The sequence below is a fragment of the Salmo salar genome, chromosome 15 (assembly GCF_965601325.2).
Source record: "Salmo salar chromosome 15, fSalSal1, whole genome shotgun sequence".
NCBI classification, from domain to species: domain Eukaryota; kingdom Metazoa; phylum Chordata; class Actinopteri; order Salmoniformes; family Salmonidae; genus Salmo; species Salmo salar.
Genome location: NC_138305.1, coordinates 81,531,688 through 81,548,567, shown reverse-complemented (window position 1 = coordinate 81,548,567; position 16,880 = coordinate 81,531,688). Strand labels below are relative to the sequence as shown.

Sequence of the window (16,880 nt, the reverse complement as noted above, 5' to 3'; positions counted from 1 at the left end):
TAACTACTATAACTAAAGCTTTTTCCTCAATCTGGGCGGAACGGGACATGTCCATTTTCAGGCACTCGAGGGAACTATGATGCAGTGTGGAGAGAGCTGGAGAGTGGAGAGTGGTTAGTGTTTAGGGAACAGCTGCCTAGTCATAAATGGAGTGCTCTGAAGAGGGACCCGTTGACGGACAAGTATTCACCTGCGAGTCATTACATCACGGTAGAGCCACATGCTCTCCTAGTCCAGGACTCTGTTTGATGCAGAGTTAGCTGCCCAGTAGAAAGCCTGCATATTCAACCATTTAGCACCGGGTGGCCTAGAGCAGAGAGGGTCATTGGCAGAGAGCAGTGGTGGTATCTTCCTGGTCTGGCTGTCATTTCAGGTGATGACATAACAGGGTATACAGTGCATTCGGAAAGTATTCAGAACCCTTGACTTTTTCCACATTTTGTTACTTTACTTCCTTATAATAAAATGTATTAAATAATATTTTTTCCTCATCAATCTACACACAATACCGCATAATGACAAAGCAAAAACAGGGTTTTAGAAATGTTTGCAAATTTGTAAAAAATACAAAACAGAAATACCTTATTTACATAAGTATTCAGACCCTTTGCTATGAGACTCAAAATTGAGCTCAGGTGCATCCTGTTTCCATTGATCATCCTTAAGATGTTTCTACAACTGTGGTAAATTCAATTGATTGGACATGATTTAGAAAGGCACACTCCTGTCTATGTAAGGTCCCACAGTTGACAATGCAGGTCAGAGCAAAAACCAAGCCATGAGGTCAAAGGAATTGTCCGTAGAGCTCAGAGACAGGATTGTGTCGAGGCACAGATCTGGGGAAGGGTACCACAATATTTCTGCAGCATTGAAGGTCCCCAAGAACACAGTGGCCTCCATCATTCTTCAATGGAACACGTTGGGAACCACCAATAATCTTCCTAGAGCTGGCTGGGGGAGAAGGGCCTTGGTCAGGGAGGTGACCAAGAACCCGATGGTCACTTTGACAGAGTTCCAGAGTTTCTCTGTGGAGATGGGAGAACCTTCCAGAAGGGCAACCATCTCAGCAGCACTCTACCAATCCGGTCTTTATGGTAGAGTGGCCAGACGGAAGCCACTCCTCAGTAAAAGGCACATGACAGCCCGCTTTGTAGTTTGTCAAAAAGCACCAAAAGACTCTCAGACCATGAGAAACAAGATTCAATGGTTTGATGAAACCAAGATGGAACTCTTTGGCCTGAATGCCAAGCGTCACGTCTGGAGGAAACCTGGCACCATCCCTACGGTGAAGCATGGTGGTGACAGCATCATGCTGTGGGGATGTTTTTAAGCGGCAGGGACTGGGAGACTAGTCAGAATCGAGGGAAAGATGAATGGAGCAAAGTATAGTGAGATCCTTGATGAAAACCTGCTCCTGACCGCTCAGACTGGGGCGAAGGTTCACCTTCCAACAGGACAACGACCCTAAGCACACAGCCAAGACAATGCAAGAGTGGCTTCGGGACAAGTGTTCTTGAGTAGCCCAGCCAGAGCCCGGACTTGAACCTGATAAAACATCTCTGGAGAGTCCTGAAAATAGCTGTGCAGCGACGTTCCCCATCCAACCTGACAGAGCTTGAGAGGATCTACAGAGAAGAATGGGAGAAACAACCCAAATACAGGTGTGCCAAGCTTGTGCGTCATACCCAAGAAGACTTGAGGCTGTAATCGCTGCCAAAGGTGCTTCAACAATGTACTGAGTAAAGGGTCTGAATACTTATGTAAATGTGATATTTCAGTTATTATTATTTTTATAGACTTGCAAACATTTATAAAAAACTATTTTTGCTTTGTCATTATGGGGTATTGTGTGTAGATTGATGAGGAAATGTTTTTTTTAATACATTTTAGAATAAGGCTGTAACGTAACAAAATGTGGAAAAAGTCAAGGGGTCTGAATACTTTCCGAAGGCACTGTATGTTTATTTTACTTTTTATTTCACCTTTATTTAACCGGGTAGGCTAGTTGAGAACAAGTTCTCATTTGCAACTGCGACTTGGCCAAGATAAAGCATAGCAATTCGAGACATACAACAACACAGAGTTACACATGGAATAAACTAAACATACAGTCAATAATACAGTAGAACAAAAAGAAAACAAAAAGTCTATATACAGTGAGTGCAAATGAAGTAAGATAAGGGAGTTAAGGCAATAAATAGGCCATAGTGGCGAAGTAATTACAACATAGCAATTAAACACTGGAATGGTAGATGTGCAGAAGATGAATGCGCAAGTAGGGATACTGGGGTGCAAAGGAACAAGATAAATAAATAATACAGTATGGGGATGATGTAGGTAGATAGATGGGCTGTTTACAGATGGGCTATGTACAGGTGCAGTGATCTGTGAGCTGCTCTGACAGCTGGTGCTTAAAGCTAGTGAGGGAGATATGAGTCTCCAGCTTCAGAGATTTTTGCAGTTCGTTCCAGTCATTGGCAGCAGAGAACTGGAAGGAAAGACGATCAAAGGAGGAATTGGCTTTGGGGGTGACCAGTGATATATACCTGCTGGAGCGCGTGCAATGAGTGGGTGCTGCTATGGTGACCAGTGAGCTGAGATAAGGCGGGGCTTTACCTAGCAGAGACTTGTAGATAACCTGTAGCCAGTGGGTTTGGCGACGAGTATGAAGCGAGGGCCAACCAACGAGAGCGTACAGGGGGTGGGTAGTGTATGGGGCTTTGGTGACAAAATGGATGGCACTGTGATAGACTGCATCCAATTTGTTGAGTAGAGTGTTTGAGGCTATTTTATAGATGACATCACCGAAGTCGAGGATCGGTAGGATGGTCAGTTTTACGAGGGTATGTTTGGCAGCATGAGTGAAGGATGCTTTGTTGCGATATAGGAAGCCGATTCTAGATTTAATTTTGGATTGGAGATGCCTAATGTGAGTCTGGAAGGAGAGTTTACAGTCTAACCAGACACCTAGGTATTTGTAGTTGTCCACGTATTTTAAGTCAGAGCCGTCCAGAGTAGTGATGCTGGACGGGCGAGCAGGTACGGGCAGTGACCAATTGAATAGCATGCATTTAGTTTTACTTGCGTTTAAGAGCAGTTGGAGGCCACGGAAGGAGAGTTGTATGGCATTGAAGCTCATCTGGAGGTTAGTTAACACAGCGTCCAAAGAGGGGCCAGAAGTATACAAAAGTGCCTGCCCTGTATGGAGTAGAGGCTTTTTTCTAATTTCTTTAGAAACATTTTACCAAGGATTTGAGCTAAAACCCCACTGGTTTCCATTTGGAATTAGTCTCTTTTTCATTCCGTAACAATGAAATTCCTTAAATTTTTCTGGTTGCGGTCAGTTAATCTAGTGAGGCTCAGGGGATGAAATCCTCTAAGTTATGAAGTGAGCTGGTGTGAAGCTTTGTCGTTGTAACTCAGTCTCTCCTAGAGCAGTGAAAATGACTGTGGCGGAAAAATGTTCTATACCCCTCTCTCTCCTACCACCATCTTTCTGTCCCGATGCCAGCCCACCACTGAACACCGCAGACATAGAGACAGAGAGAGGAGTGTTGGGTGTGCGTGCCGAGCCCTCGGCGTACGGGAAGTGATGCATTGTTGGTATAATGGTTGCTGATGTGCCAAAGGGTTCCTTCTCAATGAGAGGTCGTCCCACAGTGTCTAGATTTCCTTTGATAATAACAGCTGCGTAAGAGACTGACAATTTCTCTGTCTGTCTGAGAGAATCTAGAAAGTTGAGCGTGACAGAGAAAGACAGAGAGAGAGAGCTGGAGTCAAGCTCAGCAGCACTCTCTTTCCCCTTTCATTGAAATCTGTGTGTCTGACTATGTCTTACTATATCCCGGTAACACAAAGACTTGTGTGTTAGGATGGGCAAGGAGGTTCTATCTCACAGACTGTCTGCTAATCGTCTGATTTTGTTTGTTACTCACAACCGTCCAGCAGTGTGGCCTCTCTTCCTGCGGTCAATTAAAATGGGTAGCTATAAACAACAGTCATTACAATGAGACAGTTGTTACAACGAGACAGCCATTACAACGAGACAGCCATTACAACGAGACAGCCATTACAACGAGACAGCCATTGCAACGAGACAGCCATTGCAACGAGACAGCCATTGCAACGAGACAGCCATTACAACGAGACAGCCATTACAACGAGACAGCCATTACAATGAGCGGAGTAGGCCTGGAGGAAGGTTGGATTTGTTTATGATGTATTTTAGTCTTCATGGTTGATTGGTGTCCATGTGGTCAGATAGTAGATGCCTTATGATCACAATGTTGAAATACCAGACAACCTCTACTGTATAGAGAGAGAAGGATAGGATGGATGTAAAGCAGGCCTCTCCAACCCTGTTTCTGGAGAGTTACCCTCATGTAGGTTTTTCCTCCAACCCTGTTTCTGGAGAGTTACCCTCATGTAGGTTTTTCCTCCAACCCTGTTTCTGGAAAGCTACCCTCATGTAGGTTTTATCTCCAACCCTGTTTCTGGAGAGCTACCCTCATGTAGGTTTTATCTCCAACCCTGTTTCTGGAGAGCTACCCTCATGTAGGTTTTATCTCCAACCCTGTTTCTGGAGAGTTACCCTCATGTAGGTTTTATCCCCAACCCTGTTTCTGGAGAGTTACCCTCATGTAGGTTTTTCCTCCAACCCTGTTTCTGGAGAGCTACCCTCATGTAGGTTTTATCTCCAACCCTGTTTCAGGAGAGTTACCCTCATGTAGGTTTTATCTCCAACCCTGTTTCTGGAGAGTTACCCTCATGTAGGTTTTATCTCCAACCCTGTTTCTGGAGAGTTACCCTCATGTAGGTTTTATCTCCAACCCTGTTTCTGGAGAGCTACCCTCATGTAGGTTTTATCTCCAACCCTGTTTCAGGAGAGTTACCCTCATGTAGGTTTTATCTCCAACCCTGTTTCTGGAGAGCTACCCTCATGTAGGTTTTCGCTCCGACTACCGTTGTAACTAACCTGATTCATCTTATCAACCAGCTAATTATTAGAATCAGGTGTGCTAGATTAGTGTTGGAGCAAAAACCTACAGGATGATAGCTCTCCGGGAACAGGGTTGGAGATAAAACCTACAGGATGATAGCTCTCCGGGAACAGGGTTGGAGATAAAACCTACAGGATGATAGCGCTCCGGGAACAGGGTTGGAGATAAAACCTACAGGATGGTAGCTCTCCGGGAACAGGGTTGGAGATAAAACCTACAGGATGGTAGCTCTCCGGGAACAGGGTTGGAGATAAAACCTACAGGATGATTGCTCTCCGGGAACAGGGTTGGAGATAAAACCTACAGGATGATAGCTCTCCGGGAACAGGGTTGGAGATAAAACCTACAGGATGGTAGCTCTCCGGGAACAGGGTTGGAGATAAAACCTACAGGATGGTAGCTGTCCGGGAACAGGGTTGGAGATAAAACCTACAGGATGGTAGCTCTCCGGGAACAGGGTTGGAGATAAAACCTACAGGATGGTAGCTCTCCGGGAACAGGGTTGGAGATAAAACCTACAGGATGGTAGCTCTCCGGGAACAGGGTTGGAGATAAAACCTACAGGATGGTAGCTCTCCGGGAACAGGGTTGGAGATAAAACCTACAGGATGATAGCGCTCCGGGAACAGGGTTGGAGATAAAACCTACAGGATGGTAGCTCTCCGGGAACAGGGTTAGAGATAAAACCTACAGGATGATAGCTCTCCGGGAACAGGGTTGGAGATAAAACCTACAGGATGATAGCGCTCCGGGAACAGGGTTGGAGATAAAACCTACAGGATGATAGCGCTCCGGGAACAGGGTTGGAGATAAAACCTACAGGATGATAGCTCTCCGGGAACAGGGTTGGAGAGCCGTACGTCAAGCCAGACTCACCGAGCTCCATGTCCTGGTCATCAGTGAGAATGAGGATGATGTTGGGCCTGATGTTGCGGCGGTCCCTCTGGAAGCGGGCCTTGAGGCGCTGGCTGGACAGAAAGATGGAGGCCTGGGCCAGAGACACGACCCCCAGAAGCAGGAGGAGGTAACGGGTCCCCCACCCCGCCATGGTGACCTCTGACCTCTAACCCTGCTACTGCTACTGGATCACTCTGCTACAGCCGCTGCTAGGACAGCTCCTGGAGACACAACAGGAGGACAAAGGTTAGACTACAGGAACACAGGAACAGTTCACTAGAGATGCAGGTTATCACACCTAAAGGCAAATTACGCTAGTTCAATGGAAGACACATTGGGAGTGAAAACACTCCTCGAGACACAAGAGCAAAGGTCAGACTAATGGAACACAGGAAACATTTTCTACATATAGATGATCACATGAAAAGCCAAATAAGGCTAGTCCATTGGATAACACATTGAAAGAGAGAACCTTTTTACTTCAGTTTCTGAGTCGCACCTGAGTCGCACTATGTTCATCAGACAGTAGAGAGGAAGCTCTCGACAACCGCAAAGGACCACAGCCCTAAAGGAGCATCGCTGCACCAATGAGAGCCGGGCTGGTGTACTAGTTCAGTGTAAAGTATTGGAGGGCCGCTAGGGAGACCTGCCTGGAGACTGCCGCCATCTGCCCCTCAGCGTGTCACCACGGCAACCCTGGTTTTCACCAGAGCAGTAATGAGTGCCCTCTGGGGGCGTGGCCCTTGGGCTCTGTGTGTGTGTGTGTGTCTCCATGTGTGTCTCTGTGTGTGTGTGTCTCTGTGTGTGTCTCTCTGTGTGTGTGTGTGTGTGTGTGTATGTGTGTGTCTCTGTGTGTGTGTGTGTGTGTCTCTGTGTGTGTGTGTGTGTGTGTGTTGTGTGTGTGTGTGTGTGTGTGTGTGTGTGTGTGTGTGTGTGTGTGTGTGTGTGTGTGTGTGTGTGTGTGTGTGTGTGTGTGTGTGTGTGTGTGTGTGTGTGTGTGTGTGTGTGTGTGTGTGTGTGTCTCTGTGTGTGTGAATGTTGCAGCCATTAGATTCATCACAGAACACACCCCCGCATAGGGAAGGAGGCGCTACACCAGCAGCAGTGTCCACTCACACCTCACATGGAGAACAGAACAGTCTACAGAATCATAATGAAATGCAGAGACATCTTTTTCTCTCTCTACTCCCCATTCTCCCACAGCATCCGTCTCAGCACTGAACAGACAAGGCTCTCAATACGAGCTCTTCTATGATAATAATTATACTCCAAACAGCTACTATACATTTTGACATTTGACATCCAAATAAACAAACATTTGCCTCCTACCTAATTGAGACCATGAGTTTAAAGCGTACAGCGCCGAACCATTTAAACGTAATCTGTACAGTATTCTAAACAGGTCGTAACTCTGAACCATTCTACCTCACAGAAGTGACTGGAGAGGGAACAGATTAGTCACACTGTTACAGTGTTTTAATTACCAGCCTCCTCACGGAGCAGGCTCTCACACACACATCTCTACCTCCACATCCACAGTCACATTCTCAGCTGAACACTACCTTTCCTAATGGATTTTCATGAAGATTGAACTCAGAGAAATACCTCCACATCAAAACAGACGATAACAAGACGTAAGAATTATGAAGCAGTAACTTTGAGCAATTAAATGGAATATATCAAAAATAAATTGGATTTAATCTAGGATGTATTGCCCAAATGATTTAATGAATTCACAATATGAGGGTGCAAGCGTCAAAATAATTGTGCTTGGTCTGGTTCTAAAGGATAATTAGGTTTTGAATTATTTTGAACACCACAATGGACTATAGCTGTTCTCTCACTTCCGTCAATTCATTTAAATCCCTACTTTCAATTGCAAAGGATGTCATTTACTTAACTGTTGTTTTTGTACAACAGTCTTAAGTAGCCCCCTTCCTGCTCTTTGATTTCTGGGGAATCTGCATAGAGCGCTGGGCGCACCCTGTAGAGAACCATTACAAAAGACACAGTGAGGAGTAAAGGACAAAAACAGCAGCCAGATATGGCACACACACATGCACACACACACACACACACACACACACACACACACACACACACACACACACACACACACACACACACACACTTTCACAAAAGACGCACAGCTTGCGGCAGTGGAAAAACCCTCACAACCACACTATTCACACAGAGTATACTGAGATTACACGCACCCCCCACCTCGTGTCTCACACGAGCACACACACACACACACACACACACACACACACACACACACACACACACACACACACACACACACACACACACACACACACACACACACACACGCGCACCCCATATATGAGATTTCCCATTTTTATTCTTGCCATGTCATATTGTATGTGTACGGGATAAATATAAATCCGTCTGCACTAATCCTGTCCGCTGTTATATCACCAGACATATGTCATGTTATTCTGAAATAATAGGAAAATTGTGATTTCTAATAACTATTATTTCTGTTCTGATACTGACACAAGTAAGAGCTTTTTTTGCCTTTATCTGTGTAAAATCACCAGCTTTCATTATTCATTTGTTGAACATGGAGAGCAAGACCATGGTGTGAATGAGCGGGCTACATATGAATGGACAGAAAAACCAAAACCACCATGTAGAAAGTGGAGAATAAATGTATTCACTGAGCACACAATGTCAACAGACAAAATCATCTCCAGTATATTACCCTCAGTTCCCAAACATCCAGAGTGGATTTGAAACTGAAAAGGGGCTCTCGGACATTTAATCACTATCACAAAGATCTGGTATCTACTATGACACCTGTGCTTCCGTTCCGATCTCCGACTTTCAATATACTGCATACTGTACCTATTAACACATATTTCATTATGAAACACCGCACGCTAAGCAGCATAATAACATTCCCAAAATGACTGTGTGTAAGTACAGTATAGAGTAACAGAATAACATCAGACAAACGAGAGATTTGAGTGCTTCATATTGTATTTGTGATGCACACGGCATCACACAGGTCTCTGAGATAGAGTCATGATGTTGGTGGAACCAGAGACAGAGACAGAGACAGACAGAGACAGAGACAGAGACAGAGACACAGAGACACAGAGACACAGAGAGACAGAGACAGAGACAGAGAGACAGAGAGACAGAGAGACAGAGACAGAAACAGAGACAGAGACAGAGAGACAGAGAGACAGAGAGAGCGACAGAGAGAGAGAGAGAGAGAGAGAGAGAGAGGAGAGGGGTAAGGGGAGTCAGACATCCTCTCCCAGTAGCACATCTCTTCGCTGGGGCGGAAAGGACGGACTGACTGCTACAATGTTCTTCACCACTGGAGGGGCTTCGGCCTCTCCCCCCCCAAACACAGCCTCACTCTCTCCCCCTCAGCCAGCTACACCGTGGGCTCCAGCAGTCCTCCTGTAGATTTCACGCCAGGGCAGCTTTTGTCCCAAACACAGAGCCGAGGCAGCCCTGGGGCACAGAGAGCCTGTACAGCCCACTCCATGACACAGAACCCCAGAATTTCATCTTACAGTGTATACCAGAAAATACACAACCTCTGAGGAGAGTCTGACAACTTGTGACAGTGCGCTTCTATTACAAGCCTTCAATTCATGGCTCTAGATTTCTACTCCACATATATAGACCTCCACAAGTCTCATGGGAGACCCAACTCCCTACAGACAGTCACAACCACACAGCGCTGTATATCTTAACGCCACTAGTCTCCACCGAGAATCACAGTGGCCAGACGTGCTTTATACCCACCTAACTTCAGATGGAGCAAGACTGGGAGCCGGAACTACAAACAGGGATGCAACAGGGAGCCTTTACTTCAAGCCTTAAAATCATCACTGCTCTGTGGTGGATAGGAACAGATCCTAGATCCAAGTTCCTCTGACTACACAGGACAGTGAGTAGAAGCGACAAAGCGGGAAAAAGCAGATTAAAACTTCAATCTCTGATGGAAACCTATAAATAGCCTGAATGTACGGTAGACTACAGAGGATCATCACTCCATCCCTACAGACAGTGCTCTCACTACCGCGAGCCCAGCCAGTCCCACTCCGGCTCCCTCTCCCATCGCAGCCCTACCTCATTGCAGTGATGCCCAGGGCTCGGACTGCACGGCACCGCCTGGGATCCGACGACAAACAAAAATCCTCCACTCACAACTAAGGTTGCATGGCAGTGTAATCCCTGATGGCAGCGCTACTGAACCTTGTCTCTCTCTCTCCGTGACCCTGGCTTTATTTCTCTCCCTCTCTCTCTCTCTCTGCTGCTCTCTCTCCCCGGCCCGTCTCACTATCGGAGCTCCTTTCTGCTCTTGCGTTCTCTCTCTTGCTCTGCTGAGCTCTCCCTCTCTCACTGTGTGCGCGCTCTCTCTCTCTCTCTCTCGCTGCACTCGCTTTCTCCTAACTCTCTCCCTGTGCACTCTCTTTCTCACTCTCTCTGCGCTGCCTCCCCTCTTCCCCCTCCCTCTCCTGCACAGCTGCACTCTCTCCCCTTTAATTCCTCCTCCAGTCTTCCCAGGCACCCCATATCTCAGGATTGATGTGCTCTAACCTCGGGGTCTACTGTTTTCAATTTAGCGCCCACGCCTCTCCCTGTGCTGTCCTCTCTCCAGGGGGCTCTGGGCTGGGGATACTACTAGGGATACTGTTTCCCCAAAGGGTTAACAGCTACAGAGAGAGAGAGAGAGAGAGAGAGAGAGAGAGAGAGAGAGAGAGAGAGAGAGAGAGAGAGAGAGAGAGAGAGAGAGAGAGAGAGAGAGAGAGAGAGAGAGGAGAGAGAGAGAGAGAGAGACTCAGCACTAACACACCAGAGACAGAGCGCCGACCCCATCTGGGTACTACAGAGACGACGGGCTTCAGCATGAATTCAGAACCATGGACTCATACAAGGATCTCTTCGTTTACATTTCACCCTCTCTCTCTCTGTCTTTTCTCTCCCTCTCTTTCTTTCTAAGAAGCCACGTTTTCTCCTGTATTGTGTGTTATTACTGAGCACACAGGGCATGTACGATGTATGGGTTTGAGATCAAATCAAACATTTATTTAATTCTCCGATGGGATCGAACACCACTACAACTTTATAGCCATCATTCTTTGTGCTTTTGTGTTGCGGCTGACATTACAAAAGGATTCCGTTAGATAGGTCATAATTCATTTTAATTTATTTAATTGAATTCAAAATGTAATCATTTAATTCACTTTGATGGATTCACTGACATTACAGGGATGAACAGGATATCTAGAGTAATCAAACATAAGTATTCACCATTTAAAGAAAGTATTTAATAGTGGGGCTACTTTTCTTGTCTCTCTCTCTTCATTCTCATTGTAAAAGTTTCAGCCCCATAATAATAATAATAGTACATTTTATATATATATATATATATATATATATATATATATATATATATATATATATATATATATATATATACACATATATATATATATATAATATAGATGGGAATACTATGATGCACTGAAGAAGGGGCCGTTTGGTAGATTGAGGAAGAGAGGACAGTGTCTACTGTAACTAAATGAACAGTGAAAATCAGTTCCTCTGGGACAGGTAGTGACAGAGCGATCCAATAACAAGTAATTTAACACCAATCACACGTACAGATAAAGACAAAACAGGCAATTAACAAGGCCAGTGAAAAGGCATCCAATACAAAAACAGGAGGCGAAGAAGCAAACTTCTACAAGCAACAGTACAATCTATCACAACATGAGGGATGGAATCACTGAGCTGGCAAATTCCCATCTGAGACAGTTTAAAAAAGAGCCTGTCCTTGTTTTTGTCACAACGATCCAAAGGGAGAGAAAACAAAAGGAAATGTGTCAAATTGACTGCCCTATCTTTTTAATTAACTTTGTCCATTTGCTCTCCTTATCGCAGTACATTAACAACTGCCACCCAGAAAGTGTAGCAGTAAGTAAAGTGAGTGTGTGCGTGTTTATGAGTGTGTGTGAGAGAGAGAGAGAGGTCCCCTCGAGTACTCAGAAAACTCACACAATGATAAGGGGAGTGGTGAGAGAGAGAGTTGGCGAGAAGGAGAGAGAGAGAGACAGAGAGAGAACGAGAGAGAGAGGGAGAACAAGAGAGAGGGCGATGGGGTGAGTCTGCAGATTCCAGGAGTCCTGGCTGGTCCAGTCAATAGGAAGACAATGGGTCTGGACGTCCATGCCAACAGATTAACATGTAAATTACAAATTATTGTGATTGTGTAGCTGAGGCTGGGCTGTGGCTGTGATTAATGCAGGGGTAATTGAGTGTTTAAATGATGGATGGGGGCTCCGGTGTGACTCAGGCTCTGGGGCCCCTCGCTGACGAGTGGGGATTTAATGAACCCATGGTGGGCCAATGGGCAGCCCGAGCTCTGGAGCCCATTTGTTTGATTGATAAAGTGGCATTTCTTCTTTCCAAAAATAATCTTCCCTGGAATGGCACAAGTCATTTCCCAGGCATGGAGTTTCTCTCCCCCCTGAGGTGGTTATGTGTTACTGCTACGGATGGGACAGAGACACCGGTCCTGCGGTGATGTCTCACTCCTGTGTATTGCAACATGCTAGAGATGACTACTAACATACGCATGTCAGAGACGTGCTGATAAAGACATAGGAGAGCCCTAATCTTGAACAGGATATTGATGCTTTATCACACTAGTCTAATGGACTTCACCACGGTGTGTATTAAATCCCATGACAGAGGACATAGATAGGACTACCTAGTCATCCAGTGTGTATTTCTGACCCTATATCACCAGGATTTTCTATTATTCCTTCTCTCTGCCCCTCACCCATCCTCTTACCACACTGCTTACGCAGTATACAACACCACTGTGGTGCAGATCCTGCCAAAACATGCTCACACCAGCAAAGCACTATCACTCATGCTAATGAGCACAGAATCAGGCAACCTCCTGAGGAATATACTGTATTACAGGGTTTGATACACTGTTAGCCTGGTATGACTGTGGACTAGTAGTAGTCTTGGTCCTGGTTGGATAGCTCAGCACATTTTCTCTTTTCTATCATTGCTTCTGGTTTTATTGGTCGCCGTGAAGGAGGAGGAGCAGGAGCAGGAAGAGGAGGAGTAAAGTGGGCAGAGCATTTGAAGAGGTTTTAGTTAACCTTTAGTTAACCTTTAGTTAACTAGGAAAGGCAGTTAAGAACAAATTCTTATTTTACAATGACGGCCTACCCCGGCCAAACCCTCCCCTAACCCGGACAACGCTATGCCAATTGTGCGCCACCCTATGGGACTCCCGATCACAGCCGGTTGTGATACAGCCCGGGATCGAACCAGGGTCTATAATGACGTTTCTAGCACTGAGATGCAGTGCCTTAGAGCTTAGGAGGAGGAGGAGGAGGAGGAGGAAGAGGAGGAGGAAACTAGGAAAGCATAAACTAGGTTGGTGAATAGCAGAAAGATAGCAAGAAGGGTATATAAAAGGGTTTGAGTTGTTCTCTCGGCCCCTGAGTGTGACAGGCATGCTGAATCCAGATAGACAGGCGATAGTAATGACAGTTAATCTCCTTCATTAGTGTCAGTGTGTCTGTCACAGTGTAATTGCATGGCTGGTAATTACATCTCGTGTAGCGAGATTACATGCTCCTTGGTCATAGTGTATAAATCTCTGCATGGCATCTTTATCAGTTGATGAGCTGTCCGGTCCTGGGTTGTGTTGACGTAATTGATGGTGTAGTGAAGGGCGGTAAAGCCAAACTCTAACTAATTGTCCTTTAACAACCTCTGAACAGTATTATCCATCAGTATATATTAGCATCTAATTAGAAGAGAAGATAAGGCATTTCTATTGTCAATGGGGACTAGTTTGTTAGCGATAAACATCTTTCCGCCGTGTTAATGTTTCTTTGTTAGCTAATTGTTCGGTTTCAATCCCTCCATTGTGTTTCTGGACAAGAGATAAGGCAGTTTTCAGACCCAGAATGCAAATAAAAACAACTTAAGCAGAGTTGCTTGAGCTCATAGGTCAAAGTCTCTCTGACCCCTGTCCAACACTGCACATTTAACTCTAAAGAATTCATTACCAGTTCATCTGCATCTTTGGGCGTTTTCGAGGTGCCCTCTATAATGTGTGGGAGCTAGTTTGCCTCGCCCAGGGCTCCTTGCCTCGCCTCAGTGTGAACACACAAACGAGGATATAGCGCGAGGGCCTGTCAAGGATTAAGCACTAAGCTTGATCCCTGTGGTAATGATTTGTAATGGCAGATATTGAGCAATAAGCCTGCACAGCTACAGCAGTTACAGACAGGCAGCATTACTCCACCATGTCGTCTCTGCTAGCTGACAAATGTGTCTGTAGCTATCGCTCTGCGCCAAATCAGCTTACAAAGGCCACAATGTCACCCTTATTATGGATTCAGGAAATCTCTGAATACCACAAAATTATTTATCCACAAGAAAGAAAAACACAAGTCAGCTCTCTAATAACAAGTCTGCAAATGTGCATAGCGCTGCCATAATATCTTATCTTAATATCTCATCAACGTTTTGTCTGAGATGTCTCGCATTTTGTACTATCCCCTCCTCCCTCACTGTTTCTTTCAGCAATAGATAAAACACTTCTTCTGGGGGAGTGAATAGGTGACCCATGGCCATCTTGAATTGCTGGCCACCTGCCAGCGCACACAATTAATTTGCTCATTAATGAAACGTGTGTAATTGTGAGAACGATTGCTTGAACAACATCACCTTTGGCACACGAGGTGAGAAAGATATATTATTCTGGCAGTCTTTCGCCACGTCATTCCTGAGAAACAAACATAACAAACAAACATAACTAAAACTGTTTCTCAACTTAATGAGTCTTTTCATCCAGGAGAAATGGTTATTTCCCTCTTTTGTTTGGAGTAGGAATATATATACTGCTCAAAAAAATAAAGGGAACACTTAAACAACACAATGTAACTCCAAGTCAATCACACTTCTGTGAAATCAAACTGTCCACTTAGGAAGCAACACTGTTTGACAATACATTTCACATGCTGTTGTGCAAATGGAATAGACAACAGGTGGAAATTATAGGCAATAAGCAAGACACCCCCAATAAAGGAGTGGTTCTGCAGGTGGAGACCACAGACCACTTCTCAGTTCCTATGCTTCCTGGCTGATGTTTTGGTCACTTTTGAATGCTGGCGGTGCTTTCACTCTAGTGGTAGCATGAGACGGAGTCTACAATCCACACAAGTGGCTCAGGTAGTGCAGCTCATCCAGGATGGCACATCAATGCGAGCTGTGGCAAGAAGGTTTACTGTGTCTGTCAGCGTAGTGTCCAGAGCATGGAGGCGCTACCAGGAGACAGGCCAGTACATCAGGAGACGTGGAGGAGGCCGTAGGAGGGCAACAACCCAGCAGCAGGACCGCTACCTCCGCCTTTGTGCAAGGAGGAGCAGGAGGAGCACTGCCAGAGCCCTGCAAAATGACCTCCAGCAGGCCACAAATGTGCATGTGTCTGCTCAAACGGTCAGAAACAGACTCCATGAGGGTGGTATGAGGGCCCGACGTCCACAGGTGGGGGTTGTGCTTACAGCCCAACACCGTGCAGGACGTTTGGCATTTGCCAGAGAACACCAAGATTGGCAAATTCGCCGTTGGCGCCCTGTGCTCTTCACAGATGAAAGCAGGTTCACACTGAGCACGTGACAGACGTGACAGAGTCTGGAGACGCCGTGGAGAACGTTCTGCTGCCTGCAACATCCTCCAGCATGACCGGTTTGGCGGTGGGTCAGTCATGGTGTGGGGTGGAATTTCTTTGGGGGGCCGCACAGCCCTCCATGTGCTCGCCAGAGGTAGCCTGACTGCCATTAGGTACCGAGATGAGATCCTCAGACCCCTTGTGAGACCATATGCTGGTGCGGTTGGCCCTGGGTTCCTAATGCAAGACAATGCTAGACCTCATGTGGCTGGAGTGTGTCAGCAGTTCCTGCAAGAGGAGGGCATTGATGCTATGGACTGGCCCGCCCGTTCCCCAGACCTGAATCCAATTGAGCACATCTGGGACATCATGTCTCGCTCCATCCACCAATGCCACGTTGCACCACAGACTGTCCAGGAGTTGGCGGATGCTTTAGTCCAGGTCTGGGAGGAGTTCCTTCAGGAGACCATCCGCCACCTTATCAGGAGCATGCCCAGGCGTTGTAGGGAGGTCATACAGGCACGTGGAGGCCACACACACTACTGAGCCTCATTTTGACTTGTTTTAAGGACATTACATCAAAGTTGGATCAGCCTGTTGTGTGGTTTTCCACTTTAATTTTGAGTGTGACTCCAAATCCAGACCTCCATGGGTTAATAAATTGGATTTCCATTGATTATTTGTGTGTGATTTTGTTGTCAGCACATTCAACTATGTAAAGAAAAAAGTATTTAAGAAGATTATTTCTTTCATTCAGATCTAGGATGTGTTGTTTAAGTGTTCCCTTTATTTTTTTGAGCAGTGTATATATATATATATATGCATAAAAAAAAAGAGGCCTTGCTGCTCTTCGTTCTAAGGCATAGTTCTGTAGCAGCAGTTGCCAAATACCACTGCTTGGCCTTCCGTGCCCCTCGAAGTTCTGAGAAAGGCAGTGGGTGGATGAGTAATTCTTCTTTTTTTGCTTGTGAATCTGAGCAGATTCCTGGAAATAGCATCAACCATCAACTGCAGTAGGTAACTTCAAGGACAGTAGGCAGCAGCTGTGTTCCTTTGATATGGTGATATATAGCATGTGTACAGTTTTACTGAACCTCGTCCTCCTCAATCCTCCTCCTGCCATTCCAGTGTAAAGAGAGCGCGACGCCATCTCTGGCTCAGAGCCTCTACACCTGTCTGCTGTCCCAGCCTCAACGCTGCGTGATCATCATCAGATGCTTCACAAACTGAATTGAAAAACTTTCGGCGAGAGAGTTTTTGTTAATTAGGTAAATAGTCTCAAACAC

At 45.7% G+C, this 16,880-nt stretch overlaps 1 protein-coding gene across 8 annotated transcripts in view; it reads right to left on the bottom strand.

Annotated features, from left to right (window-relative positions):
* Nucleotides 1-16,880, bottom strand: part of LOC106572085 (extracellular sulfatase Sulf-2-like) — a 182,589-nt gene that overhangs the window by 39,682 nt on the left and 126,027 nt on the right. For 7 of the 8 annotated variants that reach the window (XM_014145901.3, XM_014145907.3, XM_014145904.2 and 4 more), the window contains exon 3: nucleotides 5,877-6,118. In XM_014145901.3, the coding sequence (XP_014001376.1) occupies nucleotides 5,877-6,048 (172 nt within the window). In that variant the 5' untranslated portion in view covers nucleotides 6,049-6,118. Of the gene's footprint in view, nucleotides 1-5,876; nucleotides 6,119-10,013; nucleotides 10,343-16,880 lie in introns of those variants that run through there. The other variant, XM_014145902.3, reaches the window with a different exon arrangement.